The sequence below is a fragment of the Peromyscus californicus genome, unplaced genomic scaffold (genome assembly GCF_007827085.1).
Source record: "Peromyscus californicus insignis strain IS unplaced genomic scaffold, ASM782708v3 Scaffold_21__1_contigs__length_65335640, whole genome shotgun sequence".
NCBI classification, from domain to species: domain Eukaryota; kingdom Metazoa; phylum Chordata; class Mammalia; order Rodentia; family Cricetidae; genus Peromyscus; species Peromyscus californicus.
Window position 1 is genome coordinate 38,835,508 of NW_026294514.1, and position 18,934 is coordinate 38,854,441.

Sequence of the window (18,934 nt, forward strand, 5' to 3'; positions counted from 1 at the left end):
GGCTGGCCTCGAACTCACAGAGATCCGCCTGGCTCTGCCTCCCGAGTGCTGGGATTAAAGGTGTGCACCACCACCGCCCGGCCTCCTTTTTTATTTTTAACTATCATCATCATCATCATCATCATCATCATCATCATCATCAGATAGGGTCTCACTACATAGCCCTGGCTGTCCTGGAATTCACTATGTAGACCAGGCCGCCCTCATACTCACAGACATCCCCCTGCCTCTATCTCCAGAGTACTGGGACTAAAGGTGTGCACCACCATGTCCCACTTGCTTTCCCTTTCTTGATACCTCAAAGTAAAGTGGAGAGCTTATCTCGACACAGGGTGAGCTTCAAGTTCAGAGGTCAGGCCTCTTGGAGCTACTACAGTGGACAAGAGCTAAGAGATCTCAATTGTACCCGAATGCCTGTACTATGTCAGACTACCATAAAAGAAATGCCCCCTGCCGGGCGGTGGTGGCACACGCCTTTAATCCCAGCACTCGGGAGGCAGAGCCAGGCGGATCTCTGTGAGTTCGAGGCCAGCCTGGACTACCAAGTGAGTTCCAGGAAAGGCGCAAAGCTACACAGAGAAACCCTGTCTCGAAAAACCAAAAAAAAAAAAAAAAAGAAATGCCCCCTCCTCAAAAAAAAAAAAAGAGAGAAGAGAAAAAAGAAAAAGAAAAAAGAGGTCTCCTGTAGCCCAGGATGATATCCAATTCACAATGTAGACAGGGATGAATCTGAATTCCTGATCCACCTTGCCTCTCCTTCCCCAGTGCAGGGATTATAATTGTATCCCACCATACCTGGTCGGCAAGTATCACATGCTCCTTGAGGGATAATACCAGCAGAAGTAACAAGTGAAAAGCAAAAGGCCAAAAGTTGACTATGAAAGGAAAAAGAGGAGAAAGATACATCTTGCTAATGTTTGGACTCCACTCTATGATGTCCCAGGTCAAACCTCAATGGGGTAGGAAGCGGAAACCCTTCCGTCAGGTTTCAAGGAATCAAATGAAACCCTGGTAAGTTCACGGACAAGCCTGCACAGAAGGTATCTTCCCAAGGTCACTCTTGAATTCACTATTGTTCTGCGACAAGGTGGTGATTAACCTTGAAGCCGCTAGCCCAGTGCTCAAGGCCAAGGCCAAGGCCAGCAAAGGGCAGAGGAGCCTGAAAGGACTTGTGGAATCTAGTCACGGGGATGGGCCGTGGGGGCTCTGTGTATTCATTCACTCTGTCAGCAAATATTAGTGAGGGTACCGCACAGCAGGTGTTACACTAACGGTATGGGACAGTGTTTAGCAAGACAAAGCCCCTGCCTTCTTGGGCTTTGTATCCTGATAGAGAGCACAAGGAAGAGGCCGAGGAGCAGACCCGTTCAGTGGAGGTAGAGAACACGGAGCCTTCTTCCTGTCTCCTAGAAACGGGAAACAAATGAACAACAAACATACCCTGAGGTTTCAGCTACAACATGCAAGTTGGCTCTGGCTTAAACAGTTTGTCTTGATAGCCACCATTTTATAACACTGCGGCTTTTTATTTAGTGATTTTATTTACCTCATTAAATCCATGCACATCATTTATTGTGTGTATGTGTGTGTGTGTGTGTGTGTGTGTGCACTCACGCATGTGTATCACGGTGCCTGTGTGGAGTTCGGAGGACAACTTGCAGGGGTGTGTCCTCTCTTTTGGTGGTAAGAGTCCTGTGGGTCCTGAGGATTGAATTCAGGTCATTAGGCTTCGGAGCAGGCACCTTCAACTGCTGAGCTCCCTTTTTATTTATTTATTTATTTATTTATTTATTTTGCCACTACTTTTAAATTTGGAAACAAAATTAAAACACTTTCAGGGACTTGATAATTTTCCATTCAAAGAAAGTGAATATTCATTTATATGCTCTCACCAAAGGAACCAATTTTCTTTCCTTTTCCCCTTCACAGTCCCATGGGTCAAGGGTGGCTTCTTCCTTCCTGACCCATTCATTCATTCTCCTTCCTCCCCAGGAGAAAGCCGTAGAGTAGAGAGAAAGTGGGGAGGGGCTCTTCCAGCATATTACTGATGTCACTGAGGAACCCTCTAGAAAGATAAGAACTAAGAGCCCTTTAAAGTGCACACAAAGGGCTGGAAATGGTGGCCATATATTTGAACCCAGCATTTACAGTAGAAGGTGGATCTTGGTGAGTTTGAAGCCAGCCTGGTCTACACAGTAAATTTCAGGATAGCCAGGGTTACACAGTGAGACCCTGTCTCAATAAATAAATACATAATTTATTTTATTTTTTTATTTTATGTACATTGGTGTTTTGTCTACGTGTATATCTGTGTGAGGGTGTCAGAAATCCTGGAACTGGAGTTACAGACAGTTGTGAGCTGCCATGTGGGTGCTAGGCATTGAACCCAGGTCTTCTGGAAGAGCAGCCAATGCTCTTAACTGCTGAGCCATCTCTCCAGCCCCATCAATACATAAATGGGGGAAAAAAAAATACACACAAAAAGAACACTGGATTTGATCCATCTCACTAACACTGGTTCTAAATGAGACACTGTGGGCTGAAGCAACAGATTTTCTCTGAATGTTCAAATGGGAGGTTTGAAGACTCTGTGGGTCTAGAACGAGTTTTGCTCCTGGAGTTCTGGGTAGTTGACCTCCTTTACATGCAGGCTCATGTAACTTTTCTAGATTGTCCAACCACTTATGGTGCTATCATCGACACACTGAACGTCCCCCAGAGGCTTATGTATTACAGTGTTGGTCACTAGCCTATGGGGCTACCGGAAGTAGTAGACACTTGGGAAGTGGGGCCTTTAGTGGAAGAAACTCGAGCTGCTAGGAGGTACCCGAGAAAGGGACACCGGTACTCCAGTCCTTTCCTCTCTCTCTCTCTCTCTACTTCTCAGCTGCCGTGAGGTGAGCAGTCTCCTCAGCCATGACGTACTGTGTCACAGAGGGCTCCAGGCAACAAGGTTAAGGGACCATGATTGAACATTTTCTTTTCTTTTTGTTTTTGTTTTCCAGACAGGGTTTCTCAGTGTAGTAGCCCTGGCTCTCCTGGGACTCACTCTGTAGACCAGCCTGGCCTCGAACTCACAGAGATCCACCTGCCTCCGCCTTCCCAGTGCTGGGATTAAAGGCGTGCGCCACCACTGTCTGGCTTCCTGTTCCATTTTTAAAAATTGATTTTTTTTTTTAAATTTTATGTGTATGCACGTGTGCCCAATGTATATATACACATCATGTGTGTACAGGTGCCCGTGGAGGCCAGAATAGGGTATCAGATCCCTTGTTTCCGAGAGTGGGTGTTGGGAATGGAACCTGGGTCCTGTGCAAGAGCAGCGAGTGCGCTTAACCACTGAGCCATCTCTCCAGCCCTTGTTTCTTTTTCGTCTTTCTTTTCTGCCCTTTTTAAATTTTTTTTATTTTTTAAAATTTTGTTTTTGGAGGCAGGATCTCTTTTTGTAGCCCTCATGTCCTGAAGCTCGCTCTGTAGACCAGGCTGGCTTTGAACTTGAGAGATCTACCCGCCTCTGCTCCGAGTGTTAGGATTAATGCCTAGCTCCTGTTCTATCTTTTTTTTTTTTTTTTTTTTTTTTTTTGGTTTTTCGAGACAGGGTTTCTCTGTGTAGCTTTGCACCTTTCCTGGAACTCACTTTGGAGACCAGGCTGGCCTCGAACTCACAGAGATCCATCTGCCTCTGCCTCCCGAGTGCTGGGATTAAAGGCGTGTGCCACCACCGCCTGGCTTGTTCTATCTTTTCTATCTTTTGAGATAGGGTCTCTCCTTACATTCTGCTCTTTGTCTCACTCTATGAATTTGCCTTATTTATTTTATTATTGCTTTGTTTAGAACCAGGGTCTTACCGAATAGTCCAGGTGGTCTCACCTTCCCTAACCCGGTCAATTCTCCCTACCTCAGTCTCCAGAGTATCTGGGATCCCAGTTGTGTGTCCCTGGGCCAAGTTTTGAATTTTCCTACTTTATGCACTTCATGTGAGTAGAAGTATTCAGTGTTTACCTTTCAGTGATGGGCTGATTTCACTTAACACAGGGCCCCCTGAGTCATCCATGTTGTCACATAGGACCTTCTTCTTTTTAAGGCTCTCAGTAACATTCCATGGTGTCCATGATTAGCATTTAAAAATCTGTGAGCTGGGCGGTGGTGGTGCACGCCTTCAATCCCAGCACTCTTGAGGCAGAGCCAGGTCAATCTCTGTGAGTTTGAGGCCAGCCTGGTCTACAGGTCGAGATCCAAGACAGGCACCAAAACTACATGGAGAAACCCTGTCTCGGAAAACCAAAAAAAAAAATCTGTGGAGTGTGATTACTAACACTTTCTAGAACCCAGATGTGGTAGCACATCCTCAAGAGGCTAAGGCAGGAGGATTCTGAGTTTACGACTATACCAAGCTACTTAGTGAGACCTTGTCTCAAAATAGAAGAACAAAGCAAAACCAAAGCAAATATTCACCTTCTAGCCCATGCCATCGGAGAGCAGGATGGAGTATAACGAGTCACTGTGGGAATCTGAAGATGAGCACAAAACAGACCTAGTCGCCGTGGCTGAGTGCAAGGTCATGTCAGCTGTGAAGAAAGTGGAGGTCTGGGGCTAACTCTATAGAGACGGTTAGAGTAAATTACAAGCCCCATGTTTTCTTTAAAGATTCAGTGTCATAATGAGAAGCAGAGGAAGACTTCTGTGGGGAACAGCATCTATGCAAACTATGCTTTGAAACTCCCTGGCTATATTGAATTAAAGACCAAGACATTTAGAAAAGAGCGAATCTCCTCTTTTCCCACTTGCCTGTGTGGGATATGGTTTTTATTTGGGGAACATAGAGTGGTATAAAAGACACAGGAGTGAAAAGAATGAACAATCTCTTTTAACCCTCCAGGGGAATCCATGACTGCTACAATGAGTTTCTGTGTGCTGGTGCCAGCGAGCCAAATCCAAGACCAGTTCCCTTGGGAATATGCCTGGCTTTTTGCTGAGTCAAAATTTCAGGGCTGAAGGTGTAGCTCAGCATGTATGAAGCTCTGAACTCAATCCCTAGTACCTAAAACACAAACAAGCAAACACACATAACAGATGAGCATCCAAACTCTTAAGCACAGCAACCAACCCTATGTACCTTTCCATATTCCAGGAGAATTAGGTCTTGAGATCTGAAAAGTCAGGAGACTGGCTTCTCTGAATTCCTGTTTTTTCTTTCTCTTCTTTTTTTTTAATTTTAATTTTAATTTTTGAGGCAGAGTCTTGTTATACAGGCTTGGCTGACTTGAAACTTACTATGTAGCCTGAGCTGGCTTCAAACTCTCAAGAGATCCACCTGCCTCTGCCTCCATGAATCCCAAGTGCTAGGATTAAAGGCACCATGGCTGGCTTGCTCTCAGCTCTGCCCAGTTCCACAGCCACTGCACCTCCACGTTAGGGCCTCAGACACCGGAAAGAACATACACACAGCCTCAAACTTGTTACGCAGCCAGAGACAACCTCCGACTCGTGATTCTCCTGCCTGTATCTCCCTGGTGCTAAGGATTATAGGCATGAGCCACGCTGCCTGGGTTATGCAAAGCTGGGATTGAACCCAGGGCCTTGTGAACACTAGGCAAACCCTCTTACCAACTGAACTACATCCCCAGCCCAAACAAACCTTTTTTTTTCATGTCATTAGTTTATTTACAATCCTATCTAGCATAAGAATTCAAGAGTTTAATCCGTTTCTCATCGATTGCATTTCCTCAACCTTCTTCCTAGCTGTTAAAGAGAGATGAATGAAACATCCCCATTTCTTACGTAGTCACCTGGGAAGAAAGGAGCCACGGATCCAGATCTATAAGTTCACAGTCGTGATAGCCAGTGACCGCCACCCGCTTTCCACCGGGACTTCCTCACAATGGCTGCCACAAGCACAGAGGTGGTGAACGCTGGACATCCTGGCCTACCTGGTGTTGTTGCTAGAAGCTCTCTAAGGGGTGCAGAAGTGGATGTGGAGGAAATGGCTGCAGCACCGTCTCCCTTCCTCACCACCTTGCTATCTGAATCACAGCAGGGAAGAGGAGAATTACAGACGTATTTCTTACACCTGTCATGTAGTCGCGGAAGACTGGAAACTGCGGATCACCGTGCAGGGGTCGCTCTCCTCCCACGGCGAAGGGACCACCATCAGTGAACACGGCAGGGAGAAATTTTCAAATGGCCCGCCCTCTCCACTGCAGTGGGTCTACTGTGCTCCTTTCCCACACCACTTTCCTTGACATACAGGCAGCAGGCTCAAAAACAGCCGGCTTCTTCACTAATGACTGTTCGTCTTGGGAGCATTTATCACAACTCCTCCTCCTCACTTGCCCTTAAAATTCCGAGGCATAGCTGCCTCTGCCATTTGCTCGTCCTTCCAGCTCAGGGTGGCTATCTATACATTTGATTTCCAACCAGACAGACCACAAGCTGTGGGTCCACGCACCCACGCAATCCCTGAAGTTTCATTGAAGGAATAAGTTTGGAAATCAGTAAATCAGCTATGGACTCTGTCACCCCCAACACACACACACACACACACACACACACACACACACACACACAAACAACAACAACGTTAATAGCAACAGTCTGGACTACATTTTGACTCTTTTCTGTTTTATCTTACACCACCCTTTAAGTTACTGTTGAGTAGTTAATTGGTACAGTCTGAGCTAGGCTTATTTATTTTTGAGATAGGGTCTCTCTACACAGCTTTGGCTGTCTTGGAGCTAAGTAGACCAGGCTGGCCTCAAACTCACAGAGATCCACCTGCCTCTGACTCCTGAGTGCTGGGATTAAAGCCTAGCACCACCACACCTGGCCTCTAATTCACTAGATATCTCAAGTAGCCTTTGAATTCACCATACTCCTGCTTCTCTGTCCCAAGTGCTGGGATTACCTTCTTGTGCCTGCACATCCACCCTGAAAGTGTCAGGCCATGTGGGATAGGTTGAACAAGTCTGTGGATGAATTAAATGATCTCATGGGGATGTTCCTCTATTATGTCCCCATAAGCTCATCCAAAATGGAAAAGGCAGTTAAATTCCTAATCTATTAACCTTTCCATCTTGACAAAGCACCCCTGTGCAGATTCAGTTGCCCCCCTTCCTGACCTAGAAGCTGTTGGGAGCAGGCGGCTGCCACTGTTCACTTTAACTAGAGAGGGTGCTACCAGCATGTGGCCGGGAAAAGGCAAAACTCAGAATCCCAGAGTGGCGTGGAGTGAATGTCTATCACAGACACCTGCCGTTGTAAACTAGAGGCCATCTGCACCCAAGTCGGGGCTTCTCCTTAACCATTTGGTTCTTCTTTTCATTCTGTAGACTTTTGGGGTGAAGGAGGGGGGAGAGCAGGGGAGAATGTGGGCCCATCTTCCTACTTTAAAGCCACATGGATCTGTCATCATCCCAAATCTGTATGAGGGGCTGGAGAGATGGCTCAGGGGTTAAGAGTGCTGACTCTTCTTCCAGAGGACCTGAGTTCAATTCCCAGCATCCACATGGCAGCTCACACCTGTCTGTAACTCCAGTTTCAGGGGACCCCGACACCCAATGCAAAAACACAAATGCACATAAAAATAAAATAAAATATTAAAAAAAAAATCTGTATGAGAATGTCCATGTATTGAAGAATGCATCTTTGTGGCAGGTTCACCAATCTGTGGCCCGGAGGTCACTTCTCATATACGTACAGATCAGAGCGCTGAACATAAAGCATGCACGTCACACACAATTTGCTTTTCCTGGCTGTCACTTCCTGTGGTCGAGAATTAGTTTCAGGTTAGCCAGAACTTATAAAACAGACCACATGCTCTATCTTTGTTTCTCTCTGTCTCTGGCCCTGTGTGTGTGTGTGTGTGTGTGTGTGTGTGTGTGTGTGTGTGTGTGTATGTTGGGATAGGAGAAAATCTTTTGAAGGTTCACTTTAAAAGTAAGATGAGAACTAAAACTGGAAGCAGCCAGGATGCACCTGCAGCTCCCCATTTAGCCTCGCACCCAGGGCTGATGAATGGCGGGCCTCACAGAGGGCAGCTTTGTCCACCACCTACCAGCTGATGAGCTGCGCAGATTCAGCAGAGGCAGCCCTGGACAGAAACCCAGCGATCACGCCGATAGCTGCTTACAATAACGACCGTGCACAGCCTCTGTAACCAAACCGGAGAGCAGGCAGAGCTCACGAAGGGTTTCAGCAGCAGCCTCAAGTTCCCTGCCCAAACTCACAAGCCTTCTGTGGGGGATGCTATCCATCCAGTACCCTGGATGCTACTGCCAGGTGAAATTAAAGTGGAATTAATCCGCCTCCTGCACATGCTGTTTATCTGTGTCTTTCGGATAAAGCCTGAAAATTCCACATAGAAGTTGTCCACAATTCAGGAGGCAAAGACAGATTATCAATGACAACACACTGGTACTTTATCCTTGAGCCGGTGAAACCTGAGCTTGCTCCTCCCCCCCACAGCCGGAGACTGCATTCCTAGCGAGAAGGGCTCAGTTCCATCTGGTCGGTTCTTTCCCGGTTAGATAATCCCAGACGTATCCATGTAACATGCGAGCCCTGTCAAACAGCGCTGAGCCATCTCCCCGGGACAGCTGGTTCACACAAGGGCTGCATTGTCTGAGGAGAGCTGGTATCACTTTCCTTCAAGTGCTCGGGAGACTCTGTCAGCTGCCTTGGCTCGGAGAGAGCCTCGCCCACAGCAGACGGCCATTATTCTGTTATCTGGCCTCAAACCACTACAGACTGGGAGGGTTGAAGGCCCCAGTCAAGAATCAAAGTCTTTGTTCTGCCTCGATTTTTATCAGGGGAAGTAATAGCTCCACACACCCAAAGAATGTGTGGTCTGACTCTTCCAAAGCCGTTGGCTTGTTCTCTCTCTTCCCTGGGCTCCAGGTAACCTAGAAAGAGTTGTCCAGTCTGAGAACGCCAAAAAACTGTTTTGCAGAGAGGAGCCATCAGAGTTAGGATGATAACTTGACCAAATAAGCACTTAAAATGAGATGGGTCTCTCCTTCTCTAGTATAGATAGATGACTCTTAACTACCCGCGCCCCCAAACCTCGGCTTTGCTTCAAGTCATAATCCAGCAAACAAATTCCTTACCACACTCTTTCCTTCCTTCGTTCCCCTCACCCCCTCCTTTCCTCTTCTCTTTCTCTCTCTCTCTCTGTTGTGGACTGTGGACATCTGTGTTTTGAACTCAGAAAAATGTCTTACATTCTTATGCACGTGATGACAGTGTCAGGGACTGTAGCCTTCTAGGCAGGTGTGCGTGTTGTTAGGAATTTAATCTAAAGACTTGTATAGGACAGGCTAGCTGCCAGCCACTTACCTATACCCCAAGCTCACCTGTGGGGGTCAGAGGTCAACTTGTAGGCGTGGGTTCTCCCCTTTACCATGCGGTTTCTGGGACTGAATTTAGATTGTTGGGATTTGTGGCAAGCACCTTTGAGTGCTGAGCCATCTCATGCCCTCCTGCCATTTTTAAATGTATAATGGGAGACATTGAACCCATGCATCAAACATTTGAAATATTTAAAAATTGGGATAACTCTGAACCCTGTTCCAAACCCCTACCCTATCTAAAATCTAACCTAGCTGGTCGGTAAGATTTTAGACAAAACAAAAACAAAAAACCAAACCCTAACCTAAAACCTAATCTGAACCCTTGCTGTAACTCTAATCACAACCCAATACTCATCCTAACACTCTGACTAATCATAATCCTAACCCTAACCCTGACCTTAAACCTAACACTTTTTTGTTGTTTTGTTTTGTTTTTGTTTTTCGAGACATGGTTTCTCTGTATAGCCCTGGCTGTCCTGGAACTCATCTGTAGACCGGGCTGTCCTCACACTTAGAGCCTGCCTCTGCTGCCCTAACCCTGAGTGCTGGGGTTAAAGGCATGTGCCACCAGCAAACTTAACACTTTTCATAACCCTGACCCTAATATAAATAAATAAACAAACAAATAAATGAAAACAAACAAGCAAACAAAAAGTTGGGATAATTTAGGGACTTCAGAGGAAAACTAGGCAAGTGTTGTGTTCAGAATTTCCCTTTCCCTCACTATGTATCTGTGAAGGATGGCTATAAATGCAGGGTCTCCTGGGAAATTTTTGCTAAACAGTCTTTTTCCTCTTTTATTTTCAAGAAAAAGAACATATGAAATGTATACCTTAACTAAAGCGTGGGGGTACTGGACTCCAAAAGACTTACCCTGATCCCTGAAGAGATGTCTTCTTTGCATAGGAAGCAAAGAACACATCACATGACCTGGACAACCTAGAAGTAGCTGCTTGACTTGATTCTTTTCTTTTTTTGCTATCCACGGATTAAAACAAACAAGAGTTGGTGGCTTAGAATTCAGCTCTTCTCTGAAAACTGGGGTTGACATGTTTTCCTTACTGCTCTTCTTTGAAAGAAGAGAAAGAAAGGAAAAAGAGAAGAAAGAAGAAAGGTTGAATCAGAGGATTTGGGAGACAGACAGAGCCAGTCAGAATAGAGGGACAATTGCCAAGGAGCCAGGGGCAAATACGTGTGGCGAGCTTTCCTGAGGGTCTTGCCAAGCAACACACAGTGTCATTATCTTGTCAACTGCTGCGTCTGTCCTGTCACACACTTCTGTGTTCTGTGACCTCAGACCAGACACCGCCAGAGAGCTGTTTGGAGGGCAAACAAAACGGTACCTGTCAAAGGCTCCAGTCCACTCTTAGGGGGTAAGGACCCAGCAGGGTCTCCTAGGGCTTCTTGCCACAGAAGGCTGGATTCCCACTAACGTGGATTTGCCTCATTTGAAATTGGCAACGCTTTGTCTTTAGAATTACCAGCTAACTTCAGAAATAGGGAATCCCAGCAGATTAAAGCATGGCTTGGGGCACGAGATAAATGGAGACACGTTCCAAGTGTTTGTGTGATGAAATTGTATCTTAGAAGCTGGACAGGAAATACAGGGCTCACCTAGCTATCCACCTGGTTCTCTCACCCCTGCCAAACCTATCCCTTAATCCAAGGAGGCCATATCGCACAAGGGGACGATCCTTGACACTTTTATTGGAACAATAACTGCTAGATACTTGCTGTGATCTGAATGTTCATACCCCTTCAAAATTCTGTGTTGACACTCTTCACTGAAGAGGGAGCCTAGAAGAGATAATTAGGAGCCAGGTGGTAGTGTGACATGCCTTTGATCCCAGCACTTGAGAGGCCGAGACAGGCTGATCTCTGAATTCAAGGTCAGTCTGGTATACAGAGTTCCAGGACAGCCACTACTGTTACACAGAGAAATCTTGTCTCAAAAGAAAAGAAAGAAAGGAAGGAAGGAAGGAAGAAAGGAAGAAAGGAAGAGAGAGAGAGAAAGAAAGAAAGAAAGAAAGGAAGGAAGGAAGGAAGGAAGGAAGGAAGGAAGAAAGAAAGGAAGAAAGAAAGAAGGAAAGAAAAGGATGATTAGGTCATGGGGGTGGGACTCTCATGAAGAAGATTAGTGACTTCCTGAGGGAGCTTCTGTAACCTTTCTACCACGTGAGAATGCTTCAGGAAGGTTCCATGCGAGCAGCAGAAGGTGGGCCCCATCAGTGCCTTGATCTGAGACTCCCCAGCCCAGCCTGACCAGATGAAGGCTGTACTTACCAAGTACTTTTTACTTAAGTAGGAAGAAAGTTATTGCTAAGTTAAAAAAAAAAACAAAACAAAATACTGAGGCCTGGAGAGATGGCTCAGTGGTTAACCACACTGGCTGTTCTTGCAGAAGACCTGTTTGATTCCCAGGACCCACATGGCGGCTCACAACCAGTCCCAGGGGATTCAACCCCCTCTTCTGGCATCTGAGGGCACCAGGCATGCACATGGTACACAGACATACATGCAGACAAAACACCCATACATGTAAATAAATGAATTCTTAAAAAGTTTTATAAGATTAAATATTTCAAAGATTTAAATGTACACTTAATGATTCCATCTTCTATGGCAGAGAGGCTAGATATGTAAAGGAGAACAAGACAAGAATAACTTCTTGCTGGGCTTGGTGGTGCACACCTTTGATCCCTACAACTTGGGAGGCAGAGGCAGGCAGATCTCTGTGAGTCTGAGGCCAGCCTGGTCTACAAATCGAGTTCCAGGATAGCCAGGGCAACACAGAGAAACCTTGTCTCAAGAAACCAAAAACCAAAACCAAAAAAACTTCTTGATGGAAACTGTGGCACTTGCCTTTAATCCCAACATTTGGGAGGTAGAAGCAGTTGGATCTCTGTGAGTTCAAGGGCAGCCTGGGCTATATAGACACTGTCTCAAAAACCAAAAAAGAAAATGAAAAACTTCTAACTTTATGAAGCTTTCCTCCTGAAAATGAGAATGCAGACTATCATAAAATGGAGTTGGAAGGACCTGAGAGAGGTTAGGCACCCCCAAAGTCCCGGCAGCCATGCCCAATGCATCCTAACAACAAACTCATCTTGGAGCAAAAATGGTCCAGCTGTTCCTTCAGAGGCACCACTTTGAAATGACCTAGAGTTTGATTCTCTTCCTTTCTTCCTTCCTTTCTCTTCCCTTTCTTTCACTTTTGGTTTTTGGTTTTTGGAGACAGGGTTTCTCTGTGTAGTTTTGGTGCCTGTCCTGGAACTCGCTCTGTAGACCAGGCTGGCCTCAAACTCACAGAGATCCGCCTGCCTCTGCCTCCTAAGTGCTGGGATTAAAGGTGTGTGCCACCGCCGCCTGGCCATTTTTGGTTATTTTTGAAGTTGTATTTTAATTACAATATTTCTCCCTTCCCTTTCTCCCTCTAAACCCTCCCATATATCTCTCCCTGCTCTCCTTCAAATTCATGGCTTCCTTTTTCTTTTTTTTTTTTTGGTTTTTTGAGACAGGGTTTCTCTGTGTAGCTTTGCTCCTTTCCTGGAACTCACTTGGTAGCCCAGGCTGGCCTCGAACTCACAGAGATCCACCTGGCTAGGATTAAAGGCGTGTGCCACCACCGCTCGGCAACAATGGCTTCCTTTTTCATCAATTGTTATTGCATGCACACATGTATATAAATATATATTCCTGAATATAACCTGTTCAGTTCATATAATGTTACTTTCTTTGTGTAGGGTTGAGGTCTTGTGGGCTTTCTTTTCTTTCTCTTTTTTTTCTTTTATATTATTTTTAGAGAGAGAGTCCCACTGTTCTGTTGGAGCCTCCAGCTTGCTCCTACACGATCCAGAAAGCCTCACTCTTCTCTATGTAAGCCCAGCCTGCTCAGAGAGTCTCCACACAAAGGAAAGGCACCAAAGAGCCCGGTTCCAAATTCTTGTGGCTGTTGTAGCCCCAACCCTCAAGTTACGAGCTGTCTGAACCCCACCTAAGTGCTTAGCTTTTGACCATACTTGGACACAAACCGAGCTGTGGCAGACACATCATCACCCCTCACCTACAACCTATAAAATCTCCCTGCTTTAGTCTAGGGGCGTGACTTTTCTGACCTCTATCGCTGGGACTGGAGTGTTGGTGGGAAGGAGAATCAACCAACAGTTTAAGGCCATCTCAGATACAGCGAGTTAGAGGCTAGCTAAACTATGAAAGACCCAATCTTAAAATAACAACAGCAACAAAGATCTCAGGAACGACCAAAACAAAACCACAGTTATTGGGAGAACAAGAAACACAGGAGGTCAACACAGGACGGCAAACCTTATGCCAGTTTCAGAATCCCCGTAAACGTGTAAGGTGTGGCCCAGACTTAAGGTAGTCTAGTACTTTTCCCTTGCCAACTTTTTTGTTTGTGTGCACTGAGGCAAAGTCTCTTGCAGCCCAGGCTGGTCTTGAACTTACTAGGTAGTTGAGAATGACCTTGAACGGACTCTCCAGCCTCCACCTTCCTAGTGCTGGCATTATAGGCCTGGGTGGCCACACTCTTTTTTCATTCTTTTTTCTTTTTTTGGATTTTTTTTTTCAAAACAGGGTTTCTTTGTGCAGCCTTGGCTGTCCCGGAACTCACTCTGTAAACCAGGATGTCCTCAAAGTCACAGAGATCCACCTGCCTCTGCCTCCTGAGTGCTGGGATCAACAGCACGTACCACCACAGCTGGGCAAGATTGCTGATTTCCATCAGTGTACAGCTGAGTTAAGTTTGGCCTAAAGCTGCCTCCTACCTAGTGTTATGTTTACCCTAACAGATACTTGGTGCATAGGGATAGTAACCTAACTGGATGTGCCAATAGACTGGTCAAAAAAAAAAAAGAAAAGCTTCGTTTGAATCAATCAGAAGTGGCCAGAGGGGGACTGGAGAGATGGTTCAGCAGCCGAATGCACGTAATGCTTTTGCAGAGAACCCGGGTTTGGTTCCCGGCACCTGTTTGGAGGTTATCAATCATTCCTAACTCCAGTACCAGGGGGTCTGATGCTTTCTTCTGACCTCTATGGGTACCAGATATTCATGTGGTACACATGACATGCACAAAGGCAAAACATTCATACACATAAAAATTAATAAACAAGTCTTTAACATTTTTTAAAAATTTTATATACATTGGTGTTTTGCCTGCATGTTTTGCCTCTGTATGAGGGTGTCAGATCCCATGGAATAGGAACTACAGACAGTTATGAGCTGTCATGTGGGTGCTGGGAATTGAATCCAAGTCTTCCCGAAGAGCAGCCAGGGCTCCCAACCGCTGAGCCATCTCTCCAGCCATAGATAAAGTCTTTAACAACAACAACAACAACAAAAAGACAGTTAGCCAGCCAAGCATGGTGGTATACACCTTTAATTCCATCACCCAGGAGTCAGAAGCAGATGGATCACTGATCACTGTAAACTTGAGGACAACCTAGTCTACATATAAGTTCCAGGCTAGCCAGAGCCATGCAGTGAAGCCCTGTCTCAAAAGGAAAACAAAACAACCAAATAAACTGGTCAGCTGCTCCTGCATGGTGGTGCATGCCTGTAACAACATAACTTGGGAGGCTGACACACACCTATAATCCCGGCACTTGGGGGGTAGAAGTGGGAAGATCAAAAGTACAAAGTTATCTTTTGCTACTGAGTGCCATGCTAGCCTGGGTTATAAAAGACCCTGTCTCAAGAAACAAACCGGCTAAAAAATGCAATAAGCAGGTTTTCCATTGGCCTATAGATTATTGTTATTTTAGTATTGTATGTTAATAAGACTAATAAAACTCTAAAGATTATAATTACCCAACACATACATATACACACACACACATTGTGATGGTTATTAGTGTTAATTATCAACCTGACAAAATCTAGAATCATCAACAGGAAGATGAGCCTATATGTATGATTGAGAGATTACGTTAATTATGTTAACGGAGGTGGGGAGATCTGCCCACTGGGGATGGCATCATTCCCTAGGCAGGGGATCCAAGATGTACATGAGGAAAAAGCAAGCTGAGCACTAATATGCATATATTTATTATTGTTTTCTTTGGATTGGTGGGACATAATGTGACCAGCTGCTTCAAATTCCTGCCACTGTGACTGCCCCCTGAAATAGTAGACTGTGAGCTGAAAAAAGCCTTTTCTCCCTTAAATTGCTTTTGTTGTGGATTTTACTACAGGAACAGAAAAGAAACTAAGACATCCATGGACCTTGTGCTGGATAGTTTTATGTCAGCTTGACACGAGGTAAAGCACTCTGAGAGGAAGGAGCCTCAATTAAGAAAAAGCCTTCATAAGATCATTCTGTAGGCAAGCCTGTAGGGCATTTTATGAATTAGTGATTGATGGGGGCGGGGTGTCAGCCCATTGTGGGTGGTTCCATCCCTGGGCTGGTGGTTCTATAAGAAAGCAGACTGAACAAGCCTATGTGGAGCAAACCAGTAAGCAGCATCTTTCCATGGCCTCTTCATCAGCTCCTGCCTGCAGGTTTCTATCCTGTTTGAGCTCCTGTCTTGAGTTCCTTCAATGATAAAGAATGATGTGGAAGTGTAAACCAAATAAACCATTTCCTCACCAACTTGCTTTTGCTCATGGTGTTTCACCATAGCAAAAGTAACCCTGACTAAGGCAGACCTTAAAACCAGTAATAATGATAATAATAATAATAGTAACAATAATTATTATTATTTGATTTGTTGAGACATGGTTTCTCTGTATAGCCCTGGCTGTCCTGGAACTCCTTCTGTAGACCAGGCTAGCCTCAAACTCACAGAGATCCCCCTGCCTCTGGCTCCTGAGTGCTGGGATTAAAGATGTACATCACTACCACCACCACCACCACCCAGCTAGTTGGAATTATTTTTAATCCCTTGGGATCAGACACATTTCAAGATCATCTTCGGGGAAGTGGGGATCCTGGGAGAGAGTGAGACCACTGCCATGCTGACCTTGAATGTGTTTCAGATAAAGAAGGAAGCTATAAGATCTTAGAGCTGGAGGGTGTGGCATCCGCTCAGTGGCTTTCTTTTTTATTGTGCAGTGTAGCAGTTTCTGGTCTTTCAATAGAATTGCCCAGCTCTTCCAGGAGTTTGGGTTTGGGGTGTATACACAAGCTGAACCAGCGGGAACGCAAACAGGAAAGCCTCCAAATACAAACCCGTGGGGCACGGCCCACAGCACAGTCACAGACATGAGTGGCGTTACTACTTACTGTCCTCGGGGAGGTTGTTTTCCCGCTCTTCTCTCTCCATCTGCTGGCACCAGCCTTCCATGCGGTCTCGCTCTGCCTGGAGAAGCTTCAGGAACCAGTGGCCATCCCGGTGGTACACAGACCTTTGAACAGCCTCCAGAGGGTCTTCTGTGATAGAGTCAATCCAGGGGTCCGGAGGAGGCAGGATGGAGGGGTCAAAATCCGTGTCAAAGTCATCGTCGGCTGCACAGGCATGGTAATGGTTTCCTGAACCCTGGATGCTGACGGTGGATGTGCTGGCATCCCGGGAGAACTGCCTGGCCATTGGGCCGGGACATGAATTGTCCTCTATGGATTCCAGAGAATTTTCCAGATTATCATGGAAGTCCAGGTCAGCCTGCACTGCGGTGGTCACACTGTTGGACCGAGTAAACCTGCGGAAGCTTGGGAGAGAAGAGAGATGAGGTTCAGTTCCCGGGTATTTATTGAAATGTAACTACATCCTGTTTGTTTGTGGACCTGACAAGGGGTGTTGTCAAATCTTCTCAGTGTTTGGAGGCACAGTTGGGGGTGACCTTTGAGTTGAATATGCTGGTTGTCACAGGTCTAAATCTTTGTTAAATATGGAATAATAAATCATATGCAGAGCAATTGTATAGGTAGGACAAAACGTAGAGCTACTGAAGTCACTATGATGACCAGTGTCTGACTTCTTCCCCAGATCTGGGGCGGCTTTCAGACGGCCACTGGAGAAGCAAAGCGTTTCAGTTAGGTTTCTATGTAATTTGCTAAGAGAGGGGGAGAAGAATGCAACCTAGGCTTGATCAAGACCGTCATAATTCCTGCATTTTCCCAGGCACAACTCTTAGGAAAGAAATTTCCTAAACGCTTGTTAGGTTTCCCTTAAAATTAAAACCTTGTTGCTTGGTAAGCATTCACCCGACAGTCCTGTAGGTCCACGTAATAACACGGTTCCAAGTCTTCGGGAGAAAGAATAACTTACAGTTCTAGCACTCTCCATGACTACCCTCCCCTGTACGTTTGCTTTGCTTTCCCACAATTATCCATCAAAGGTGGCCAGACTTCTTATTAACAGGTTCAGTTTGGGCATTTCTCTCTCTCTCTCTCTCTTTATTTTTATTTTTTATTTTGTTCTTCGAGACAGGGTTTCTTTGTGTAGCCTTGGCTGTCCTAGAACTTGCTCTGTAGACCAGGCTGGCCTGGAACTCACAGAGATCTGTCTGTCTCTACCTCCCAAGTGCTGGGATTAAAGGCGTGCACCACCACTGCCTGGCTAGTTTGGGCATTTCTATATGGATATTCATGGGAACAAGTTTTTTGGTTTTTTTTTTTTTAATTTTTCTGAGTATCTCTTGCTTACTCTTATAATGAATGTGGACTGTCAGAGGGTTGTGATGGATTGAAGTATCAATTTCTCTATATCCCATCAACAACACCTCTTGTTCTCTAGTTGGTGTGTGTGTGTGTGTGTGTGTGTGTGTGTGTGTGTGTTTGCCTGTGTGTATACACACAAGAGTCTAGAGCAGTAGTTCTCAACCTGTGAGTTTGACCCTTTGGGAGGTCGAGTCACCCTTTCTCAGGGGTCACATATCAGATATTTGCATTACAATTCCTAACAGTAGCAAAATTACAGTTATGAAGTAGCAACAAAAAGAATTTTATGGTTGGAAGTCACCACAACATGAGGAACTATATTAAAGGGTTGTAGCATTAGGAAGGTTGAGAACCACTCACTGGTCTAGAGGAAGACATTGGTTCTTCTGTTCTATCCATTTCCACCTTATTCCCTCGAGACAAGGTCTTTCACTGAACCTGGAGCTAGGCTAGTGGCCAAGAGGACCCAGTGAGCTTCTTATTTCTGTCCCCTACTGTGCTGGGGTTACAGGCAGGCATGTGGGTGTTGGGGATTTGAACTCTAGTCCTCGTGCTTAAGAATTATTAAATAATTATTTACTTTTATTTTACATGAGTGTTTTGCCTGCATGTGTGTATGTATGTACATATGTATGCATGTATGTGCATTGTGCACATGCCTAGTGCCCTCAGAGGCCAGGAGAGGGTGTTGAGTCCTTTGGTACTGGACTTACAGATGACTGGGAGCCACCATGTGGGTGTCAGGAGTCAAACTTGAGTCCTCTGCAAGGGCAGCCAGTGCTCTCAACCACTGGACCATCTCTCCAGTACCTTAGTTTAGTTTTGTTTTTTTTTAACTGAAGCCACTACATGAGCATGACATGATACATTTCCTTGGGTGGCTTATAACTGTGCCACTTTGAGACTATCTGCCATTGATTTCCGATTAGCGTTTCACATTCAACAGTATCAACCTAAAAGGACTGTGCATTA

The 18,934-nt window shown here is 45.4% G+C and overlaps 1 protein-coding gene across 25 annotated transcripts in view; it reads right to left on the reverse strand.

Annotated features, from left to right (window-relative positions):
• Nucleotides 1-18,934, reverse strand: part of Dlgap1 (DLG associated protein 1) — an 823,903-nt gene that overhangs the window by 13,448 nt on the left and 791,521 nt on the right. For all 25 annotated transcript variants that reach the window (XM_052750118.1, XM_052750116.1, XM_052750115.1 and 22 more), the window contains one exon: nt 16,589-17,010. In XM_052750118.1, coding sequence (XP_052606078.1) covers nt 16,589-17,010 — 422 coding nt within the window. The remainder of the gene's footprint in view (nt 1-16,588; nt 17,011-18,934) is intronic.